Source organism: Prinia subflava, chromosome 8 (genome assembly GCF_021018805.1).
Source record: "Prinia subflava isolate CZ2003 ecotype Zambia chromosome 8, Cam_Psub_1.2, whole genome shotgun sequence".
NCBI lineage: Eukaryota > Metazoa > Chordata > Aves > Passeriformes > Cisticolidae > Prinia > Prinia subflava.
Window position 1 is genome coordinate 588,911 of NC_086254.1, and position 23,537 is coordinate 612,447.

Consider the following 23,537-nt stretch of genomic DNA (forward strand, 5'->3'; position numbering starts at 1 on the left):
AATGGGGGCTGAAATCTCAAACTATGAAGAACAAGGCTGAGAACCTCTCTGAAACTGAACTGCCTATAAGAACTACAGAAACCAAAAAACAAACAGTACCAAACCATCAGGATTATGTAATATTCACCCCAGGGTTCAAAACCTCCTTTGGCACGAACTGAATCCCTCACTTCAGCAGGAACTGAATCAATATGTGCAGCAAATCACTTCTCCAACACTGCCTTAACACATAATACCTAGTGGATGGCAAATGCCATGCACTAAGAGTATTCCAGAGTTTTAAGTATATTCCAGTAAACATCTGTAGAAAGACAGACCTGTACATTTGACACCAGTTCTGAGCAAACTTATAGAAACTGCATAGAAGGCAAATACTTTTTAAAAAACCAAACAAACCTACATTGCGGCAGGGGAAAACATGTTCATAGATCTATAAAGAGTTTTTTTAAGATGTCAGCAAGTAAATGGGTGAAGGAGACCCAGTAAGAACGTGCTTGAGCGCTCAGAAGACATTCAGCTGCAGTCCTTTAACAGGTGTCTGTAGACACTGAGCCACCACAGGGCGAGTGAGAGTTTTCTCCTGGGTAAATATTCAGTAAAAATGAGAGGGCTGAAAGAGGGAGCAGGAACTGTGCTCTGCAAGTACTGATGTAGCACAGACAAAGAGTGATGAGGACCTTGTGACACTGAGTGATTACAGAGACTAATGATGGTTTAATAAAAGGTTCTTAGACAAAAAAAAAAGTAAAGAGATCTTTGGGGAAAGGGAGAGAAAACTTCATTATGCTATCATATAAATCAATGCCACAGTGTCCGGGATGCTGCTGCACGCTAATTCCCCAACACAAAACTGACAGAGAAAACACACAAAGGAGCGAGGGCAAAGATGATGAACACTGAATAATGGAAGAGACTGGGAAAAAAAAAGGAAAAAAAGGCAGAAGGAGAGGGATTTATAAATCCAGGAGTGACTTGGAGTAGGCGATCAAGGAATGAACATTCAATGCATCTGCTGTAAGAGCCGGGGGAAAATAAACGAGAGCAGCTGGAGAGAAGGTGGGGGGAAGATGCGCAGCCCGATCTCCCACCGGGGGATGTGGGACTCTACCACACTGAAAACATGGGAAGAAACGGGCAGAGCCCCCAGGAGCCAAATCCTCCGCAGCTCGCGTTTCGGAGACCCCTGACCTTCCGCCCCGGGGGCTGCGGGGCACAGCGGCACCCGCGGCCCGGCCCCGCGGAGGCCCCGGCCCGACCCGCCGCGCTCGGGGAAGCCGCTCCCCGGCGGGGCCTCGGGGCCGACCGGCGCAGCCCGGCCTTACCTGACGGCGGCGCGGCCCCGTCCGAGGCCTCGCAGCACCCCGGCCCAACCCCGGCCCAGCGCAGCCTCGTTGGGCCCCGGCCCGGCCTTGGCTGGCGGCTGCGCGGCCGCGACGGGGGCGGCGCCCTGGGGCGGTCTCGGATCTGTCGGGCTGAACCACCGCGGGCGGAGGGGCGACGGAGGCCCGGCGGCTCCGAGCGCGGCGGCACCGGGCGAGGGCGAATTCTGCGCCTTTGCTCTGGTGACAGCTCCTGGAGCTGCCTCCAGCTGTGGGGGGCCCGATCTTGGACGGAGTCCAGAGGAGGCCCGGGAGCTGCTCCGAGGGCTGGAGCCCCTCTGCTCTGGAGCCAGGCTGGCAGAGCTGGGGGTGTTCAACTGGAAGAAGAGAGGGCTCCAGGGAGACCTCAGAGCGTCTTCCAGGGCCTAAAGGGGCTCCAGAGGAGCTGGAGAGGGACTGGGGACAAGGGATGAAGGGACAGGACACAGGGAATGGCTTCCACTGCCAGAGGGCAAGGCTGGATGAAATAGGGCAAGGCTGGATGAAATACTGGGAAGGAATTCCCGACTGGGAGGGTGGTGATGCCCTGGCACAGGGTGCCTAGAGAAGCTGTGGCTGCTCCTGGATCCCTGACAATGTCCAAGGCCCCGCTGGACAGGACTTGGAGCAACCTGGGACAGTGGGAGGTGTCCCTGCCGACGGCAGGGGGTAGAATGAGATGCACTTTTAAGATCCCTCCAATCCAAACCTTTCCATGATTCTAATAAAGAAGAAACATTACCTGGTTTCCCTAGGTGGAAAACACAGCAAACACAGCACGGGAAGTGCTAGGGAAAACGAGCAGGACTGAACTCCTGGCATGGCTCAATGTCCCTGTGCTGGTGTGGGCTGCAAGCAGCATCCACGTTCCTCCTCGCCCTGAGACCCGGTGCTGGAATCCATCCCTTCGGAAACCAGCACGGTGCCTATTTGCAGCTGATGTGAACCACAGCCCTTGCCTTCTCCAAGTGAAGTTCCCTAAGAATAGCAATTAACTGAGTAATTAAATAGCCAAACTTTCCAATCACTGACCCACTTGTCTCACCTCCCTGCGAGCTCTCCCTCCCAGCGCTGGGTCTCCCAAGGCCTCCTTCGGTCGAGGTGCACCTTTGAGGCAGGAATTTGTTGGTCCCAGACGTGTGGCAGCACTGGGCATGGCACTGCCTGAGCTCATTTTGGAGGAACGCAGGCACTCCTTGAAATTCTTGAGTGCGATCTGCCTCTGGAGCCGCAGCACCTCTCGCTGGGATTCCCGCAGCAGGCGGTCAAACTCGATGACATTCAGGCACCGAGGGTCATCCTGTGGAAAACCAACCATGGCACCATGGCACTGACAAGCTCCAAAAGGTGGGGAGTCACATTTAACATACAAACTCCAAAAGAGGAGAGGCTGGGAAAACCCAGGTAGTGTGGCACATGCGCATGGCTGATTCCTGGGTCTCCAAAGCCTCAAAACTCACTTTACATCCTTCATGCAAATACATTATTCCCCATGAAGATAAAACCCAGCCTGTAATGCTCCTGAAGCTCTCCCAGCATGATGTACAGGGCTTTTCAAAGCACGGCCCATCTCAGCACATGCCAGCAGGGAGCGTGGCAGGATATGATTTCACAGCCCAGCCAAACCAGAGCTCTCACTGTTTTCTTCACTCCTTGGTGTGGGTGCTGGGAAGCACTGGGTTTTAAGAGGTTGCAAGAATGAAGAACATCTGGGAATTGGTCACTTTTTCCTCAGGATAATATTTGGTTTCCTAACATTCTTTAAGGAATTTCTCTCTTCTCAAGACAGTATGTGTGATGGACACCTATCTATAGCACAAGGGGTCACTCCCATCCACTCACGACCCAAACACAGCAGCTTTTGAAGGAAATCAGCACAATCTGACTCTCACAAAACCAAGGAGAATATGTCACCAGCTTGTTTGATTCTTCAAAGGTTTCCAGATTTCAGGGAGCTGAAGAAACACGTACTTGCATGTCTATACATACAAAGTCAGGTTATAAAAAGCTGTCTTTATAAATCTGCTGCTGGTGGAGACATTGTTCATTCCTCTGGAAAGCCAGAGAATTCAAGACATAATTGGTATCCAGGACAAATTTAATCTCCTTCCCTGTTTGCTTCTTATTTGCCCTAAAAATAATGTGTGCTTTATAAATGCAATTTGTGGAGAGAACCATGGTTACTCTAGCGCTGCAAGGGAGAAACTGAGGCAGCATTAATGGGAACTGATTATAGATTCAAGAAGTGAGCAGCTGGGCCCCCTCTGTGCCAGACCCATGTTCAGGCTATCAGGGTAGTAGTTCTTTAAACAAAATTGGCTGGGGCTATGTATAAAATCTCCCTTCCCCCACCACAAAAAAGCAGCTATTCCTAACAGACAGCCTCTGGAGGCTGGGGGAACAAGGGAGTAGGAAAAAAGCTCAGTCCTCCCCTCAGTTTCTATTATACCCATCCCCTGCAGCTGTTCCCCCCAGTCCTCCACTTCCAAGAATCCATGCTGCAAGAAATTGCGGCCTGGATTTCACTGGAGCCAGGGTTTGGTTGGAAGCAGATCACTGGAGGATGATCTCAGGAAATTGTTTTATTCCATCCTGAGAGCCATGGCTTTGCAAAACAAGGCCAATCCATCTGCAGCCCAGGGTGCAGGTTGTGAGTCCTGCTACTGCAAAAGAACTGAGTGGATCCATTTCACAGCTACTGAAAAAATTCTACTGATTTAAATACCAAAGATTAAAATTGATTTGATTACAAACTCTGAGTGTGCACATCATATCTCTGCATAAAACACCCTTCATTGGCATAATGCATTTTGCATGCTGCAGACAGATTAGGGGAATTTGGAATTTTAAGTAGCTGGAAATTAAAATTTAATGAGCAGTTTGCTTGGAAGAGAAATGGGAAAAACAAGATCAGACAGAATTATCTATACTGCTCTCTTTTCTGTGGATTCCCCGCTCAGGCATCAATGTCCTGGTTGCTGGTGCCACAGACAGGGTCACCTTCTGAGACAAAGTGGTCACCTTCTGGGACAAGGTGGTCACCCAGGTCAGCCGAGGAAGGCAGTGACTGAATTTGTCAGCCCTGGGGGTTGAACCCATTTGCTTTTTCTTGGCCAGGAATGAATCTTGCTCACCCACTTCTGTCACATTCCTTTGCAATCTGTCCCTCTCCTGTCCCTAGCAGGTTCAGGTTGCCCAGCACACTCTGCTAGAAAAATCAGAGTGCTTTGGAAAGGGTATGTTCCCCTTTCTCTGGGAGCCTGAGGTGAGAAATCAAAGGAATGGAAAGGAAACTTCTTGCTGACACTGCAGAGCACAGAAAGACCTGGATAAATTGGTCCTGTGGTTTAATGCCAGGAAAGATCAATGGGGCAGCTCTGTACAAACACCAAATACACCCCACTGTACTGATCCTGACTAGATCTATATTAGGGAAAGACTGAGCATCCACCTTCAAACCTGTAGTTAAACTGAATATTTGAGGAGCTCAGGGACAAAAATAAAGCCATTTTCAGTGAGGAAGTATTTGTCACCTAAATACCACATGAGTAGGACAGGGAGAAGTGCAAGTGTTCGGCTCAGCTCAGGACAGGGAGGTAGGGTGGCACTTGACCACATTTGCATTAGCAAAACAGCAGGAAAGCAGCATGGGTCCAAGTGTTACTGAGGTACTCTGTAGATTTGAACTGACCTGAACTGCAAGCATCCAGTTTGGGAATCCAAGATGCAACGGAGATGCCCAAAACGAGTTGCTTTAGTCATCCTGAGAGGGAACCATCTCACCCAGCCCCAGCTGTCTCCAGAGGCTCCTTTCAGAGCCATCACAGAGAACTTTGCAGGAGCGACACATCTGACCAGTCCTAGATCTCAGGATAAGCTGAATTACCACTTTATCCCACCATCTATATTGGCATGGCCTGTGCTGGTACTGAGGAAAATGCAGGTCACCAGCCCAGAAGCAGACACCAGCACTGGAGAGTGAACACCCAGCCCTGCCTGGTCATTTGTAGCCTTCATCATAAACATGTCAGGAGGCACTAAGTTATCACCAGTCTCATGGTGGCTGTGATTTCTCAAAAAGCTGCAGCTTGAGGCTTGGGATCTAGACTGGTGTTTGAGAATGTCCTGGTTGGCTTCTCAAAAAAACACTTTAAAAGGAGGCCCTGCTTCTACATCTTGCTTGCAGCTCAGCCCTTTGAAAAGTCACCCTGTGTCTGTAGCTTCTCGGGGGTTTCCAGGGAAGGAGTTTTAGTCACTGCTGGAAATGGCAGCTCAGATCCACGAACAGATGGAGGGACAAGCAGGGTGTCCCCCAACACACTCTTCTGGAGACATCTGGACAGTCTCTGCCACACACTCCCCAAAGTGTCCCCATTCAGCTCACACATCAAATCCCCTCCCCTATTTTTAGCCTCCACTTGAGACTAATTCTCCTCACACCACTTCCTGGAGCCTGGTTTCCATCACAGCTATTGCGCTTGTACCCAGCCCCGGAGCAATGTCCCACAAGTGTCTCACCTTCCCTACCAAGAGTTTAGCCTGCAGTTCCCGGCATTCCTGCTGCAGAGCTTCAATTTGCTTGTCTTTTGCCAGGAGAGCACTGGCTTGCTCTGTCAGGTCCTTCGCACGCTGGCGGGCGAATGCTTTTTTGCACAGTTCCAGGCTGGAGCCCTTCAGAGGCACTGGAGCAGCTACCTACACCAGAGAGCAGTGAGGTGTGTTTGTGTGAGAAACACCACTCCACCACCCCTTGGTGTTCAACAACCACCACCCAATCACCCTTTGGTGTTCCTTAACACCTCTTCACTACCCTTTGGTGTTCAATAACCACCACCCCATCACCCAGCACAGGGAGCACTGTCAAAAAATGCAGCCTGGCCCGAAAGGACAGACAGACAAGACAGAGGAGCAGGACAGATCTATGGAAAAGTAGAAGAGGAAAGGCTGGATGGAAAAGTGGCTCAAAGCAGAGGTGGGAAGAAAAAGGTACTCAACAGGTACAGCCAACACAGGGGCTGCAGGCAGGGGAGAAGTGGGGAGGGGAAGGAGAAAAAAACAGGATGAGGTAAAAAAGACAAGAGAAGGCAGCAGAGAGGAGGGGAGAATGGCAGGAAAGATGAGCATGGGATCAAATATAGCATGGGATCAAGGACAGAGGTGGCCAAACCAGGAAGAGAAATGGAGATTCCATGGGTTTCTAGAGGAAAGAGTTTCAGCATGGATGTGCAGAAGACAGAGGGAAAGGCAGAGGCTAAGGAGAGCCCAGCCAGGGCCAGCACAGCCAGGGAGGACTGTGGGAAAAGCAGGACTGGACGAAAATCAGTTTGGGTTCACATGCTCCCTAGGAGGGAGGAAAGCATAAGTGGAGATGGCAGTATGCTTAGGGGGAGCAGGGCAGGCAGGGACAGGCAGCTGGCTGGTACAGGTACAGGCTCTACCCAGGCAGGAGCTGAGGCTGCCTGGCACAGTGTCCCTGGGGTGTCCCCATCCCTGGAGTTGGCTCACCCACTGGGTACCAGCACCACAGACTTGGACGGAGGGGCAGCTCAAACCATCTGTTCATTCCAGCCCTATGGGCACAGAGGATACATCCAGTCCCTGGCTTTATCTAACTCTACCTCTCTCCGCCCAGCTATTTTCATAGCTCATTCACATTTCATTCACAAAGCCTGACAATCTGGGAAGGGGATCTTCTGCTGCCAGATCAGGCACATGGAATCCTCTCTGCGAAGTTTTCTTCCCCAGGTCTTCCCAAGCATCTCATGCATGTGCAGACGCTGTGTGGCTCTGGCTCCACAGGACCTGGGCATCAAACACTGGAGGGACCTGGTGCCAAATTAACCCTGGCTTCTCAGGGCCCCTTCTCTGGTTCTACCTCCAGCTCAGCCTCCACAAAGCTCAGCCATCCCAGCACTTGCTGCTGTCAAGACACCTGGGCCATCACAGGAGCCCAGCAAGTCAGCTCTCCAGGACTTGCACAGGCCCTAAACTGTCTCCACACCAAAGTTTCACAGGGGAAACAAATAAAACAGTATTTGTATATGTGCTGGAGGGTCTGCATAGTATGTCAAATGGCTTCTCTTAACATAGTATCTGACAAGTCTATCTATTGCTTTGCAAGTACCAAAACCCCGTGACAGACGGGCAACACAGTGCCTGGGGACAGAGAGGGCAGCAATGCCAGGAAATCCCCCTACCTTCTCTCCAGCACAGCTTTCACTTCCTTCTTTCTATCCTAAATGACTTGAATTCTCCATCACAATCCCTGCTTTTCTTCAGAAAGGTGTGCTCAAGATCCCATACCCTACAGCCACCTCCCACTGCTGCTGCACCATGTCGCACACTCCAGGGTTCACAACAAGCTGCTCTTGGGTTAGAAAAAGCAGAAGCCCTGTGGCTTGCACAGCATTTCCAGCGAGGTGTGGATGGAACAGAGCTGCCTCTCACCCCTTCCTGTTTTGCTTCACTGCACTCCTTTTCTTATTCAAATCCTTCCTGTTTCTTTTTGATGAAGTCAGACGAATTAAAAGAAAGCTGAGTTAATTACTTTACACTATGACCTTAGAGCAAGAAACCAAGCAGGAAGAGATCCCTCAAACCAGCCCCGAAGAGGAGCAGAGAAGCTGGCGATGGCTGGAGTTGGTGATTCTTGCTCTGCTATGATGTGCAAAGCATGTTTGCTGTAGGTTTAAGAAAAGGAGAAAGAAAAGGTATTTCCAGCTCAATGGAAGCAGAAAACCAAAGGTCCTGGTGGTAAGCTGCTCTCCCAGCCCAGCTCCCCAGCCACGGCAGGTCCTGGCACCCACCACTCTGAGGTTTGCCTCCTGGAGCTTCCGGGCTCTCTCCTCCAGGCGCTTGGCGATCACCGCCAGCTCCGCATTCTTCCTCTTCAGGTGCTTCACCTTCTCCTCTGTCTGGGGGAAGCAGCTCCTGCGCTGGAGAGCAGAAGGAGAAGTTGAAGGTGAAGCCTTTGCTCAGGAACCAACATCCCTGCCTCTACCTAACCTATGTAGGGCACACAGGCCTCTTCCCAGCCAGGGCTTGGCCTATTCTCCTAGAAGTATCCAAATGTTGAACACCAATCTCTGTTGCCTCTCCAGTCCCTGAAACCTGTGTTTTCCTGGTATTTTTGTTAATGTGACCTCTCAGTTCCCATGAGATGTCCCCCACCCCACCCCAGACCATCCCACAGAGTTCCTCTCCATCCACAACATCCCTGTTGCAGGCTCTGCTAGGACTCAACATGTCTCCAGCAGTAGGGCATCCTGGCCACCCACCCTTTGGGCCTTCTCTTCCAGAGTCTTCCCAGTTTATTTCCCCAGGATTACAGGACTCAACACATCCCTGAGGATTTGTACTGCACCACCACAGCAAGCTTATCTGTGTCCTTCCTGTCCTGACACCACAGCATGAGCACGAGAAGGAGACAAAGGACTTTATGATATTTGCAAAGCAAATTTTATTTTTCTTCCTATTGATTCTGTTCACTCTTAATCCCCTTTTATTTGTTATCTGTCTGTTCCAATAAGCTGCCACTTGCCAATGGCTCGTTCTCCCAAGGTCAAACCCAGATGTGTTGTGCAGTCTTTTAACATCAGCAGAAATGTCATGTCGACTGATCCTCATGATTATTTCCCTCCCCCTGTGAGAGCACACCATGGGTGCCTGGGCTGGAAGGCTGAGGCTGATTTTTGAGAGTCAAATTTGACACACAGGCTTGTGCTTCACTAAAATCTAGATGACTGATAAGGGGTAACCCTTCGGGGTACAGGTCATGCTGAATTTATGCTTTTAGTGTAAGAAAACCATCTAAAATATGCATTTTGGATGAGGTGATATAAATCTTAAATGCTGAGCAATCAAATTTACCCAGTGTGGCTGGGCTGCACCCCCCTTACTGCAGGGCTGGGTAAGAGGTGATGCTCTCTGGGGAGGATGCAGGAGGGGAATATCCCCTCTTTCCTGAGAGTCCTGGCTGCCCACCTGTGGAATCAGGGATGAGGGAGGGAGTAGAAGACAGAAGGCCCAGGCTGTGGCAGCCTGGCTTGGCTTTGGGGTGCAGCTGGGGAGGATCTGGGCTCTCATGGGAGCAGGGGGCAGTGCTGCACTGTCACCCAGAGCCAAGGCTGAGTGAATCAGTGTTTCTGCTTTACCAGAGGAAACAAGAGTGACTTCCCCCCCCCTGCCCAGCCCTGCAGGGAAGGGTCCATCCAGCTCCAGCTGATGGCTGGAGGGCACCCAGGGGACCCAAAGCACCCAGACCTCCTTTGTCCTCTGGCTCTGCCCAGATTATCCCGTGAATTCAAGAAGCATTTGGACAATAGTCCTGCACATGGTGTGACATCTTGGGGATGGTTCTGTGCAGGGCCAGGAGTTGGACTCAATGATTCTTGTGGGCTCCTTCCCACTCAGCATGGTCTGTGATTCTGTGATCTCTTAGAGTTGGCCGCAGACAGCAGCACTCTGTGTCCAGGACTCCCTCCCCACAGAGCATCCCACAACAGCATCTCCTGCTCACCAGCAAGCTGTTCTCCTCGGCCAGGCTGGAGCAGCGGTGCCGCAGGTCCTCCAGCGTACTCAGGAGCTTTGTGTTCTGGCTCACAAGGAAGTTGTAGTCAGCCCCACTCTGCAAAACAGCACAGAGAGGCAAGGCAAGGCTCCACCTGCCTGCGGCAGAGACTGTAGGTCCTGCAGGACCACAGGGATTCACCAGGGGCAGTGGCAGAGGGGCCACAGCCTCACACCAGCCCCAGCCCCATGGTGAGCCTGGCCTGGCTGTGTCAGTGGCTGGCAGGATCAGGATGCTAAAGGCAAAGTGGGGGCTGATTTCAGGAGGAGGCAGGGGACTGCATGTCCACTGGGGGACAACTGGCCTTTGAGGCCACCCTGAGGGTGACAGCTGCCATCTCCATAGCTTTAAGAGTTGTTTTAACTTCCACCCAGGGAAAAAGCTCAGACCTTTCTGTTGTTCTGAGCCATGGCACCATCCAAACTGGCTCAGGCAAAACACAGGCAGAGCCGGAAAGACCTACGGAGGCAGAATACAACTCCTAGCACCCCAGACATGTATGCTGCTCCCCATGGCTAAGGGACCCAGTGGCCTCCAGCACCACACGGGTTTGGAGGCAACCAGACTTCCTCGACCTCTTCCCCACACCAGCACACGTTTGGCCCAGGAGAGGGCCCAGGAGCCAGACCCCAGATCTTCCTCTCTGTGTCAGCCTTGGCTCCAGAAGAAGGTGACATGCAAGATTCTTTGCAAACACCACCTTCATTTTGCCACCTCAAAAGCAGCAGCAGCAGCAGCTCTGCCGGGAGCTGTATATAGAGTTTTGCGGTTGCTGCTTCCTGCCGAGAGCAGCTCACCACAGGCTCGCTACTGGAGCCGGCTCCCAGCAAGGATTTCTGGGCGTTAGCAAAGCTCGGAGCCGAGCTGTTGCTTCACAGCTGCCATATGGTAGTGCCTGGGGAAGATCCAGCCACATGCTTTCCCAGCAGCCAGGCAGGTCTTGCAGGACCTGCTCCCAGAGCCCAACAAGTCTCTGCTGAAAGGCTGTGACCTTCCCAGTGTGCACAGCTCTGCCCTGCAGTTTTCCAGCCAGAGCTATGAGGGAAACATCCCTCACTCCCAAAGGAATGCTGCCCAAGCTTTCTGGGTAACAAGAGCTCAGACAGTTCAGCTCCAGGAGGTCTGAGACTGGCTAAAACTCCTCACACTTTTGAACAATTCCTATTTCTCCACTGTGTCCATTGTAGAGATAGGCCAGGAGACCAGTGCCACAAAGTGCCCTCCCACTGAATTCCCCAGCGTAGTGCCATGCCCATGGCTCTCTCACCATCTCACACCTGTATGGAAATGCCTTGACAAAGCAGGGAGGGAAAACACAGCTGAAGGAGGTTGAAAACAACAACAAAAGAGATGATGACACCCAGCCCTTCCCATCAGCCTCACGTGGTGTCCCCAGTCCCATCAACCCCTTGAGACACCAGGATATGACATGCCACAAGCTGACAGACTTTTGGCAGAGTGGTTTGTAGATGCCCACCCTCCCCACAGAAATCCTAGGGTTTGTGAAAGCTGGAGTGAAATGCCCCATAGAAGGAGACTGTACTGCTACCCACATTTGGGAAAGCAAGAATACATCTTCCTCTATTTTTTTTTCCCCTCCTAGGCACTCCAGGCCACTGTTCCTAGAGACATCACACTGCAGCACCTGGGTGCCCTCTCCTGCTCTCCAAAAACTTAGGGCTGCTCCCAGGGATGGTCAGAGTAGGCCCAGGAACAAAGGAAATCTCTGAACCCAGCATCCCAGGGATGCCAAGAAGCTCCCCTGGGAGCCATGTGCACACCTCTGTGTCCAGTATCAGCTCCTACAGCATCAGTCCCATCCCTGCAGCTTTACAGGGACAGTGAGGTGTCCCAGAGATCATTTTCCCCATCACCAGCTCCAAGAACAGCAAAGCAAAGCACTTCCTTGGCCTGGGAAGTCAAGTAGGTGACACTGCAGGTGACAAAGAGGGGACAAAGCAGGGTGGGTTCATGGTGAGAGGGGTCTTACCAGCATCTCTTGTGCTGTGTATGGCAGCATATCAGGCTGGTGCCCTGCTGCCACCCCCAGAGCCAAGCAGGCAACCCAGCGATGAAGTCAAAGTGCATTATTTCCATCTCCTTGCCACTGGCAAGAGGCCTCACAATTCTTGTCTGTGGTTGCCCTGAGACAGAGTGAGCACTGTGAGCCAGCAGCCTCTGCACTGGGATGGGAGCAGAACTTTTGAGGAGGATCAGATGTGCTCCTGCCTCCCCCACCAGCCAGCCAGGACTTACGACATCAGCGGCATGGGGTTTCAGGAGGGGACAATCAGCACCTCCAGCATGGCATGGGAATATTTGGGGACCTATATTCAAATTTATGCATTTGAACGCCCATTTCTGTAGCCATAAACCATTTCATCAGGGCAGGATGCAAAGGCTTATAACCCCTCACCCCCACCATGCCAGGCTGTCCCAAGTTCAGCCCAGGTTTTGTGTCACAACTCCAGAGCCCATGACATGGTAAAGGCTGGCATGTCCCTTCCCATTCTGTGCATGTTGCAGCCTCCTCGGGCAAGGTGCCATGGAGCAGGAGAGTGTGGCTGTGTGCTCCAGGCTGGGGCCAGGCAGAGGGCCAAGCCTCCCCTGTGCTAGCACGTCCCTCTGTGGCCACAGCTCCTTGGGGCTTTGCCCAGAGAGGCACAAGGGACAGCAGCAGCAAGAAGACGTGGAGGCTGGAGATCGTTGCCGTGCCAGGACGTCTGTCCTGCAAAAGGACCTCACTGCCACAAAAGCTTTGCCAAAAGCTTCCCGTTGGCTCTGAGCCACTGCTGGCTGCATCAGCTGAGCCCTCCTCCACGACCACGGAGAGCCTGGAACCAAAGGGCTGTCTAGACGTCATCTCACGCTCATTAAACATTCATTTCCTATAATGAAATGGCTTTTAATTTATCAACCGCTCTGCAGTTCCTTAAGGATTCCTCACTGTACAGTGCAGCCTCACTGCTGGCTGCACTCAGGGCTCCCATGGTGCCTTTCATGGGGAGGCAGAAGAAATTGTTAGGGAGAAGAGTCACAGAGGCTCCCCAAAAAGTGACTCATCCAGATGAAGACATACGGAAGTGTCAGCAGGAGCTGGAATCCAAATGCATTCCTTGGTCAGGGAGGTTTTCCATGAACCAAGGGAAATCAGGAACATCCTTGGCCAGTAAAAAATTAACCTAAAAATTAACGCAAGTCACATGGTATTTTGCCACAGGAAAAGTTTCTAAAATGAGAGGAAGGCAGGAGCAGAACAGCAGGGACGCTGAGGGAGGAGACCAGCAGGCACATGGCTTTAAAGCCTCCATTACAGGAGTATCAGCATCATCTGTCATCTCTTTTGGCATGTAGAGGCCAAGGTTTCTCCAGGATGCATTGAGAACAGCAAGGAAAAGTCTCAGCACGGCAGCTGCCAGAAAACTGCCTTTTCACCTGAAAGCTTCAAATGCACTGGAGAGCTGCAGTGGCTTTGGCAGGGAGAGGTGCCCAGCCAGGCTGCTAAATGGGTCATGCAGGCAAAATCCCTCTGGAGCACCCAGCATCCAGCACAGTCCTTAAAGTCCTGCAGAAAACTTGCAGGAGGCTGTCAGAGGACAATAAATCTGCCAGGCACTCCCTGCAGCTATGCTCTGCAATGCGGCTGGGGCTGTGCCGGCACCGTGGCACGGCCTGGTACCCACCGGCCAGTGCTCCCCCAGCCAGCCCCAGGGAACAGCCCTAAGTCTAAACTGAGCCCTGCTTTGAAATCCCTGCTGAAAGCCAGATAGGGAGGAGGAATTTACCAGGTGGCCCCATGAGAAGGAAGTCTCAGGCAGTCTTTGGAAACAGGCGGGCACACAGCTGATTTGAACACAAACCTAATTTGAGGGTGTAGAAACCACACACAGTTTGAAGGTTTATAAACCACTGACCATTTCAAGATGCCCTGACTTCTCCATCTGCAGCTGATCCAGGGTCCAGTTCCTGTGTTTGCTTTGCAGAAGCCACCTCTGCAGATGCCTTGCAGAGTGATTTCCCAGGTGAAGCTATCCTAGCTCTCCTGCTATCTTGGATATATTAAATCCACCACTTCTCTTTCATTTGAAATCTTTGTCCCCAAGCCTCCACCATGTCAAAGCCCTTTAGCTGTTTGTTCTACTTGACTTTAGTAATTAGTTCCTCAATCCTCTTCACTTGGAAATGAAGCCTGTCATTGCCAATCCATTTTCTCCTCTTCCAGACAGCTTCAAGGGAATCAGCCACCTCACAGGACAAAGTTCTTTTCCATAGGCAGCTCTTCTGCAGTGCCCTCACTGCGTGTCAAAAGCAAGACAAAAATAGCCTCATCTCCTGTTCGGTCAGTGAGCAGAGCCAGCCCCAGGGCTGCTGCTGCCGGCACAGTGAGTAGCCAGCACATCTCCAGCCAGGGAACAGGACAGTGCTGCCAAAGGTATGAGAGAAGAAAGAGACATGCCTGGGATGAAGCTTGGTTATCCTGCCACTTCTCTGACAGGCAGTGTGTCCCACTGTGTTTGTCCTGTTTCCTTCCTGCATTTTGCACTGTTCCTGGTTTCAAACATAAACATCTCTGTTGTGCCTTTGCCTTTAGGGCAGTTCCTCACAGCCCTATGTGCTGCCAACTCCCCTTTCCATCAGTCAGCATTTTCTCCTGCTACCCACCCTTCTTCCAGCCTACTACTTGCCCTTATTTATGTGATTTCCTCATTTATCTGATTTTTATCACCCCATGTAATAAATTCACAGAAGAAAAAATCCATCCAAGGCTATTAACTTCAAAAATCCTGCCTCCAGCATGAGGAGTGCTGGAGCCATGAATTGGAAGATATTGAGGGAATATTCAGGGGAGCAGTCACTATACATTTGCTGTTTCTCTGCATTTCCCCAGGCATCCTCTCCTGCACACCCTCTGACCACTGCCAGCTCTTCATATGCTCCTGACTGGGTGTTTAAAATGGGATGCAGCTAAATTTGGAGTCTCACAAAACCAGGTCCTCTCTATCTTTAAACCCTCTGTGGAAGCATCATTATGAATCCCAGGAACACAAATCCAGCTATTCCAGGAGGAGAATAATCAGCTCAGTAGCTCTGATGACCCTGGCTCAGTGTCCTTTGATGAGCTCAGCTTCTCCAGCCTCCCAGCCAGGGAGAAATTAAGGTTCTTGCAAAACTGAAACAGGGAGGAATGTGAGTGGAGAATAAACTCCCAAAGGCAGAGGATCAGCTCTCCAAAATCTAAGGCTGCAGCCAGGTCCGGGGTGCAATGCAGCACAATTTCTCACCTTTGACAGCAAATCCAAAAGACAGGAGGATTTGCAAGAAGATGAGAGAAAATGACACCGAAACACCCCGTGGCTGCCAGGAAGGTCGCTCTGAAATGCTCCTGAGGTGCTGCACATGTGACTCTTCATCCTTCACCATCAGACAGAAAATAGGGCAAGGAATTATGAGGAATGGAGGGTTTGGAGAAGCCATGGGGGCCTCTGGCAGAGGACAGCTGCTGCTCAGGGTGCAGGTTCTCATCTGGCTGAATACTGCTGGGATCTCTAGTTCTTTTGTTTGGCCAGTTTGCTCCTGGCCATGCTCTACAGTGGGCTATGGAGACATGTTCCTGTTTCCAGATGGCCACGACCCGCCTGGAGCAGAGGCATGACAAGGTCTGTGTGGCCCTGGACAGGCTTTCCCCAGCTGTGACCCAGCTCTCTCGTGTTAAGCACAAAGTGTTTTGCAATCCCAGGCTGTGTGCGGCCACAAACTGCAGCTGATCCATCAGATAACCTGCAGCAGCACCAGGTTGTGCAACACTCCTCACGTACAGGAACATCACCCTCCTGTTCTTGGGCCACTGTGTCACCCCTGGCCACCACTGTGTCCCCCGCAGGGTCTTTGCCCCCTACACACTTTGTGAGAAAGACAAATGCATTTTGCAAGGTGAAAAAAAGGTACAAAGCCTGTTCTACCAACTACCCTTTTAACACTGGTGTACAAGTGTCTCCCTTGCCTCTTACCAGCTTCCAGAATGATTTGGCCAAATTCCACTCTTGGTAAAGCAGGACTGTGCTCCATCCCCACTGCACTCAGGGGACATTGCTGTTTCACTACCCACATGGGTAATGTGTAGAAGACAGGCTGTGCACCATGAAACATGGTCAGGCTGTAATATTCTGAAACCAAGACAGCTAAGCTTTTTCCCCCACTGCAGAATTTTCTGGGCGCTGCTGAACAAATAATTGGATCTGCAGAGAAATAGCTCACGCAACAGTATTTCAACTATATAAAAAAATGCAATATGTAGAAGATGTGGGAAGCAATGTGTGAAAAACTTCAGTGCAAACACAGAAAGACTTTGCAAACTCTGCTGCTGTGTACCCATGCACATTGCAAATCATCTGAGCTAAAACATGGGTACTGGCTTACTATAAGATATTTTTGGAGCTTTTTGTTACTTAGCTCTAAGCAGAGGTCAATCTACAGCTCCCAGCACTGCAGGCTCAGGCCTAGACCACTCTGAGGTGTGGACTCTTTCTTGATGCCATGTGTCAGATAATTCTATTTGGTGAACATGCAAAAAACCCCAAAACCCCTGGTGAAGAATGATAAAATTTAGTTCTTTCCAGGTTTGGTATTTGATGGCTGGAGTATGGATGATTGTTCTCTGATATCTCATCTTTCCTGTAACAGAAACTCTAATCCAAAGAAACACTCCCAAGAAAGGCATGAGACTTCTGCCTTCACCCTGGGAAGCCACTGAGCTGCCCCTCAGTAAATTCCCAGCCCCTACAGAAGAGCCACAGCCCTCTAAGAGGATCATGGCTTGCAAAGTCAACACCAACTCTCCTTCTTACCACAGCGCCTCAGCAGCAACATCCATGATCATAGGTGTGCTTTGATTAAGTGGAAATACTCGATTCCTTAGCATGTTCAGCTCTGAAGAGGTATATTTGCTCTTCCACCTAGCAGAGTGCATCAGGGAGCTGAAGGGCAGATTTCATATGTACAAGTCAGGTTTGCCCAGAAATCTGCATTGCAGTGTCTCACCCACTTCTTCCTGTTTTCTGAATCACTGGCAGCTTCCCAGGGCCAAGAACACCTTTTCTTTTGGGTCACACTGGCTAAAAACCTGCTCTAGTTGCCCAGGCCATGGCATGATCAGATAGGAAGAAATTGTTCCCTGTGAGGGTGGGCAGGCCCTGGCACAGGGTGCCCAGAGAAGCTGAGGATGCTCCTGGATCCCTGGAAGTGTCCAAGGCCAGGCTGGATGGGGCTTGGAGCAACCTCCAAGTGGAATAGTGGAAGGTGTTCCTGTCCGTGGAAAGTGTCCCTGCCCATGGCAGAGGGTGGGACTGGATGGGCTTCAAGGTCCATTCAACCCAAATCACTTTGGATTTTGTAATTCTAGGCTGGGATCAGTATTCTTGCTCATCTTGGTCATGGTCTGGCAATGGCCAACAGCAACATGGTGTGACAGCCCTGTCCCAAATCCAGTTTATCTCCACCACCCCAGAGGAGCCAAGGACACAGTGAGCAGGCACTGCTTGGTGTCCCTTACCATCCACGTACCACACAAGTGACCCAGCCAAGCCATTTGGACATGTCTTTGCACAGAAGGCATGAGTTTATTCAGAAAAAGAGCTAAAATGAGCATTGCCTTCCCCTTCCTACTCTCACTTTCCCTTGTCATCCATTCATCCCTACAAATAGGGAGGCACTGGCTCTTCCTGGCAGGCAGCTGCCTGAGGTGGCCTACCACAGTGCTGCAGCAAACAGCACTAAGGCATTTGCATGAGGTTGAGCACTGCCAAGCCAAGGAAAATTAATTTACTCAGATTTTGAGCATGATGGAATACAGTCTTCTAATTGGGATTGCAAGAAATAGCAAGAACTGGCTCCATTGCCCAAGGTCTCCCTGTCCTACTGCCATCTTTCATTCTGCTGACCTACCCTTTCCAATCAAGGGTACAGCTCTTACGCACCTTCAGACACTAAATGAACAGCTTTTCAGCTTTGCCAATGGAAAATTTGAAGCTCTTGAAAGACCACAAATTCCTGCAAAAGGCACAGGGCTTATCATTAAATGCAGCTTGGCCTGAGCACTTGATGCGGAGGATATTTACCAGGATTTTATAATTCTTCCTGTGTCTCTGCTTTGTTTTATTAAGCCTCACTGGGACCAACAGGTTTTTGAGGCTATTTAAAGTCCTACTCACTGGAGGGCTCCTTGATTTAAGCATTTTCAGTTGGGTTTATGGATTTATTGAATTTTCTCAGCTCCACGTGACCTCAAGGGAAGCTGAGGCTTGGATTTTAAGAAATTCAAATCCAAAGCAACCTCTTGTGATTGAGAAGAAGTCATGAGAACCAGCTCAGAGCACCCTAACTGTGCCCCTTGCTTGTGTGGTTTTGGAATGGGAACACAGAATGGTCAGCTGCTGAGCTCATCCCTTCCATGAGTGATCTGGGGAGCTTGGGGAGATGAGTAATCCTGGAAAGGAAAGATGCAGGGAATATGCAGAAAGTGAACCACCTTGATCCTCTTCCCTAGTCCAATGTAGGACACCAAGAGGGAGCCTACTCTTCAGCAACCTACTCCAAAACCATCCTGTGTTTTCCAGGGCCAAAGCAGATCCCACTGGAGCAGCATCCCCTGGGAGATGCAGGCACTGAGCTCTTGTGGAAGTGCTCTAAAATCCATCTGACAGCATTCTGGGAACTTTCCAATTTCCAGACAGACTGTATCTGTGCCACTTTAACCCCATTCTTCCTACACAGACAACATTTTTCTCCTTCTCTGATATTCATTATTTGGACTGGGATCCTACCCCTGCAGTGCCTGGAGATTCTCAGCAGGAAAGTAATTTCTTATGTCCACACAGAAATTTTGGGAAGCAGGACCAGAGCAATTCCAAAGGCCCAGGAGGAAGGATACACTTGTGACAACCCCCAGACAGCATTATCCAATGGGGCCATGGTGGGACACACTGCTCTGCCAAGGAGCTGGTAAAGCCTGCAGTGCCTTGCAGGATGTAGGGACACGTGACAAATAGATGGAGAGATGTGGGCACAAATCTCAACAAGGAAAATTCCCACCAGGTTACGGAGAACATTCCTCTGGTGGGATCCCAGCCCCAGGAGATACTCAACACTTGTCTGGTCAGGACATGATCAATCTCTTCCACCTCTGGAGCTTTCTGGGGACAGGGGCTGGATGAGAGGTTCCAAGTGTGTCCCCTTGTCCCACCTCCCTAATTCCAGAGTTCCTCTGCTAGCTCCCAGATAGGAGAAGGGCAACAGCTCTCAACACTCTGCACTCAGGAGACACGCAGGCAAGAATGTCAAGATTAACTTGACCTACAGACAGTCTTAATGCCTCTCCACAGCCTGTTCCTGAGGGAATGGCTGAGCAGTGGTGGCAGAGGCTGGGACACACAGCAAGAGCTTCATCGTAAAATCAACATCTTTAATCAGTTCTGTCAGCGATGAGCCCTCAGGAGGCTCTTCCCCACACCAGAAGAGAACTCCCTGGAGGCAGCTGTCCTGTTCACATAACGCACCTCTGACATCCCAAGGACAAATGTCCTAAAAGAAGCCCGGCAGCACAACACACAGGGCGTGTTCCAGCCTGGCCAGAAGCAGCAAAGCTTTGGAGGGGAGCTGTGCAAGCCTGTCTTGGCCCCAGCTCTAACACAGCACCTTGTCCCCATGCTGGAGGATGTCGGTCCACAGCCCAGCAGCACCAGCACTTGCTCTGCTGGAGACAACAGCACTGAGCTACCTCCTGGGGCTGAAATGGAAGCCCTTCACATCCCTAAAGCCGCTTGACGCCAGGAGAAACTGCTGGATTTTTTTTTTTTTTCTCCAGGAAAACACAAGGTAACCTTTCTGGAGAGCAAGATCAGTGTTAGCGATGGTACTGCCATGGTACCACCAGCACCACCCCAATGACATCACAGTGCCACTGTGGCACTGCCATGATGCAGCTGAGTAACACCAGTCCCACAGCACCATCACTCTGGCACCAGAGCACATCACAGCACCACCAGCACCACCAGTCCCTCCACAGTGCTGCCCAATACACGATGCTATGATAGTACTACCATGGTGCTGCCACAATGGCATGGGAAGGCTCCCACCCAGCCAGGAGCCTCCAGGATCACAGGAAAATATTCAGTGCAGCCCAAGGACCATGGCAAACCAGATGGCAGGTGCTCAGCAGTCACCTCCATAGACCAGTGGTGGGGCAGGGATCAGCAAGAACTGGGCACAGCTCCCACCTCACAGGTGCAGTTCAGCTGCTGGAGCACCCACAAACACCCCTCTGAACCAGTCATCTGCCCTCCCAATCCCAGCCTTCCCACCCAGGCTCCCACCAGGACACAGCACCTACTCCCTCCCTTGCCAGCTGGCTCTCCCAAAGGAAAGCGTTACAGGACACACTGGGCAAGCTGGTCTAGTGGAAGGTATTCCCTGCCCATGGCAGGGGCTGGAATGAGATGGTCTGCAAGGTCCCTTCCAACCCAAACCATTCCAGGATTCTCTGAAGACAGTAAGTCTGGCACAGCCGATTGGACTCCTGGAATACAAAGAGGGGTGGGAGCAGAAATCCATCCTGTTCTGCTGTCCTGTATTTTGACTGCGGTGCTTCTGGCACCAGGGCTGGGGTCAGAGTCAGACCAAGGTTCAATGTGGTCTTTCCCTAAGCATCACAATAAACAGCCCTTCAGAACAGACCCTTAACAAACTGTGCTGGAGTGAAATAATTTTCTCCCTCGGTGGGTTTCCAGGGGCACTGTTTCTCCCGCAGGCTGCCCCAGGCTGCTCTCCAGCCGGGCTCAGCAGCACGGCACAGCCTCCCTCAAAACACCCCTGCTAAACCCCGACCAGCACTGGTTAGCTCCTCTCGCCTGTGCTCAAGAAGAAAAGGTCAAGAGCCGTTTTCTCCCCTATTTTAAACGCACCACAGAGCTTCCCTAGATCCCAGGAGACCCCAGGAAGATGATGGATGCTCCCCATGGGAAAGGGTGGCAAGCTGTCCTAAACAGGGTGAGCCGATGAACTTCTGTGACCTAGATCAAGGCAGTGAGATCCTGAGGAAGCCTTTTAAAATCTTTTTGGGGAGATGCTGCAGGGGCCGGGGATTGCACTGCCCCGAAGTGCTCGGGTGCTGCCTGCAGGGGCTGGGTTCTCCTGCAGTGTAGGTGCCCCAAGCCCTGCAGGGCTCCCCAGAGAGGAGAGGGGATGCTCTGGAAGAGGGTGGCAGTGAATAATTTCCCTGCCACTACCTGCAGAGCCATTGATGCTGCGGGAACGGGGAGATGGCGCAGGGATGGCACAGCCTTTGCTGGTGCAGGGCTGTGCCTGCTCCAGGTGGGCTCTGCCCAGCGTCAGCCCCGTCAGGGCTCCGGCAAGACCCCGCACCAGCTCCAGCGTCTTCTAGGACAGAGGCAGCTGGAAATCCCTGCTGAAGGGTAGCAAAAGCTCTCTTTTCTCGCTCGGATGCGTGGCAGCGGCTGTGGCAGGTGCCAACCCCACGGGAATGCTTTTGTGGGTGGCTCAGCCACAGCCCTGCGGTCCCAATTCCCCGTGCCCGTCTCGTAGCAAGGTGACATCCCTCCTCCTCTCCCCCAGAATGAGCAAAGACAGCCGATGACCGCCTTACCTGGGGGGGTTTGTCTGTCCGGTCCATCGCTCGCAGCGGCCCGACGAGCTCCGGTGCGGAGTGAACCCGCTGGGGGTCCGGCGAAGGAACGCGGGAGGTTCTCGAGGACTCTTCCTGGGGCTGGGGTGCTCCGTCCCGCTCCGACCCCCGGGACAGCTGGCAGCCGGCCGTGTCACCCCCCGCGCCTTCACGCGTGTCCAGGGCCGGGAGGGCGGGGGCGGCGGGGGCACCGCTCTGCCCCAGGGCTGCGCCGGGCACGCCGAGCTCCGGCTCCTGCATGGCTGGGGCAGGGCTGGGCTCACTCCGCACCGGACAAGGCTGGCCGAGGCGTCGGGAGCCGGCCAGGGAAAGCTGAAGGCATCAGAGCGGCGGCGGGAGCAGCTCGGGCCGCGCTCCTCCTCGGCGGGGCCGGGGCCGGGGGCGGCCACAGCACTAGCATCCCCGCACCGGGGCTGGCTCCGTCCCGAACCGGGAATGGCTCCGCCACCGCCCGGATTCGCGGCTCCCCGTGTGGAGGCTGCTCCCTCAGACCCCCGCCGCCCCCGGCCCCATGACGTGGCGGAGGGGCCGGGGGAGCTGCCAGCCCCTCGCCGCGGCCCCGGGCAGCCCCCGGCGCAGCCGCTGCCGAGTCATCAACGCCGAGCCGGGCTGGGCACCCCGGGGGGGCCGCGCCGCGCCCCGCGCCGCCAATGGCGGCGGCTGCGCCGGTTTCCACGGCAACGCCGAGAGAGCGGGGTCTGGTGCCTATTGATGAGGCGGAGGGGGGGAGGGCGGCCGCGCTGAGCCCGCATCCCCCTGCACCGCATTCCCCCCGCACCGGGGCCGGGGAGCCTCGGAGCCCCGCACGCCGCCGGGAAGGGGTTTGGGGACAGCACCGGCCCGAGCCCGTGCTCGGCTCTGCCCCAGGGCTGCTCAGCTCTGGCCCTGGATACCGACTCTGGCCATGGGATACCCAGCTCTACCCCAGCATGCCCAGTTCAGCCCCAGGGACGCCCACTTCTGCCTCGAGAATGCTCAGCTCTGTCCCAGGGTGCCTGATTTGCTGCAAGGATGCCCATCTCTGCCCCCGGCATGCCCGACTTTGCCCTGGGGATGCTCAGCTGTGCCCCAGGATGCCTGGTTCTTTCCCAGGCATGCTCGCACACCTTCCTTCTGTGTGAGCGGAACCTTGGTACCTCCCGGCCACACCATGCTGGAAACAACCCGCTTCTGAAAAGGGCTGGGCCCCTCCTGCAGCACGCCTGGAACAAGAGGCAGAGCGTGGTGCAGGCAGCGAGAGAGAGGGTGGCTGGTATGATCCTTGGTGACAGGAGTTCACAGCATAATACTACAGCCAAGCGGGCACTGCCATCCCTGAGCGCATGGAACAGGCAGGCGTGCGCTCTGTCTTTCCCTGCCTCCTCCCTGCCGTGCTGTGTCTTTAATGAAGATCACATCCATACATCAGGCTGCATGGTGTTAGTGATGCTCAGGGGAAAGCCACTGGACCACCCTGGAGGGTATCTGTCTGTCCCTGCTCCCCAGCCCCACTCAGTGCTTGACCCACTGCAGAGCAAGATTTGTCGATCCCAAACCCAAGAGGGACTGATGATCCCCAAACTCCTGAGCAGCTGGGACGGGTCCTGCCTCCTGACGTCCTTGTGTGTGGCAATTACTGTCAGTCTCACTGCTGGTGCCTCCCTGCTGCTGCGTGTGGGTGGCATTTGGCATCTCACATGTGCTGGTCCCTTTGTGGCCATGGAATGGGCAGGAGAACCTTCCTGGGCCACCTTCTCCAGGGGAGATACCATTGGGGGTTTTCAGTACTCCTGTCAGACACCACTTTGTAGTCACCTCCTTTGAGCAGCTTGTCCAGCCCATCAGGATGTGCAGATGTGTCACCTCGTGGACCCAATGCCACCAGCTGTGTGTCACATCTGCCTGAGCCCAGGCAGCACAAGCCAGTCACCATCAA

The 23,537-nt window shown here is 52.8% G+C and overlaps 1 protein-coding gene across 1 annotated transcript in view; it reads right to left on the reverse strand.

Annotated features, from left to right (window-relative positions):
- TSPOAP1 (TSPO associated protein 1) overlaps positions 1-22,163 on the reverse strand; it is a 66,656-nt gene extending 44,493 nt beyond the window's left edge. The window contains exons 1-5 of the mRNA XM_063402319.1: positions 21,584-22,163; positions 9,877-9,984; positions 8,165-8,293; positions 5,877-6,053; positions 2,404-2,658 (exon numbers count right to left, since the gene is read on the reverse strand). Coding sequence (XP_063258389.1) covers positions 2,404-2,658; positions 5,877-6,053; positions 8,165-8,293; positions 9,877-9,984; positions 21,584-21,862 — 948 coding nt within the window. The 5' untranslated portion in view covers positions 21,863-22,163. The remainder of the gene's footprint in view (positions 1-2,403; positions 2,659-5,876; positions 6,054-8,164; positions 8,294-9,876; positions 9,985-21,583) is intronic.
- Positions 22,164-23,537: the final 1,374 nt, after the last annotated feature.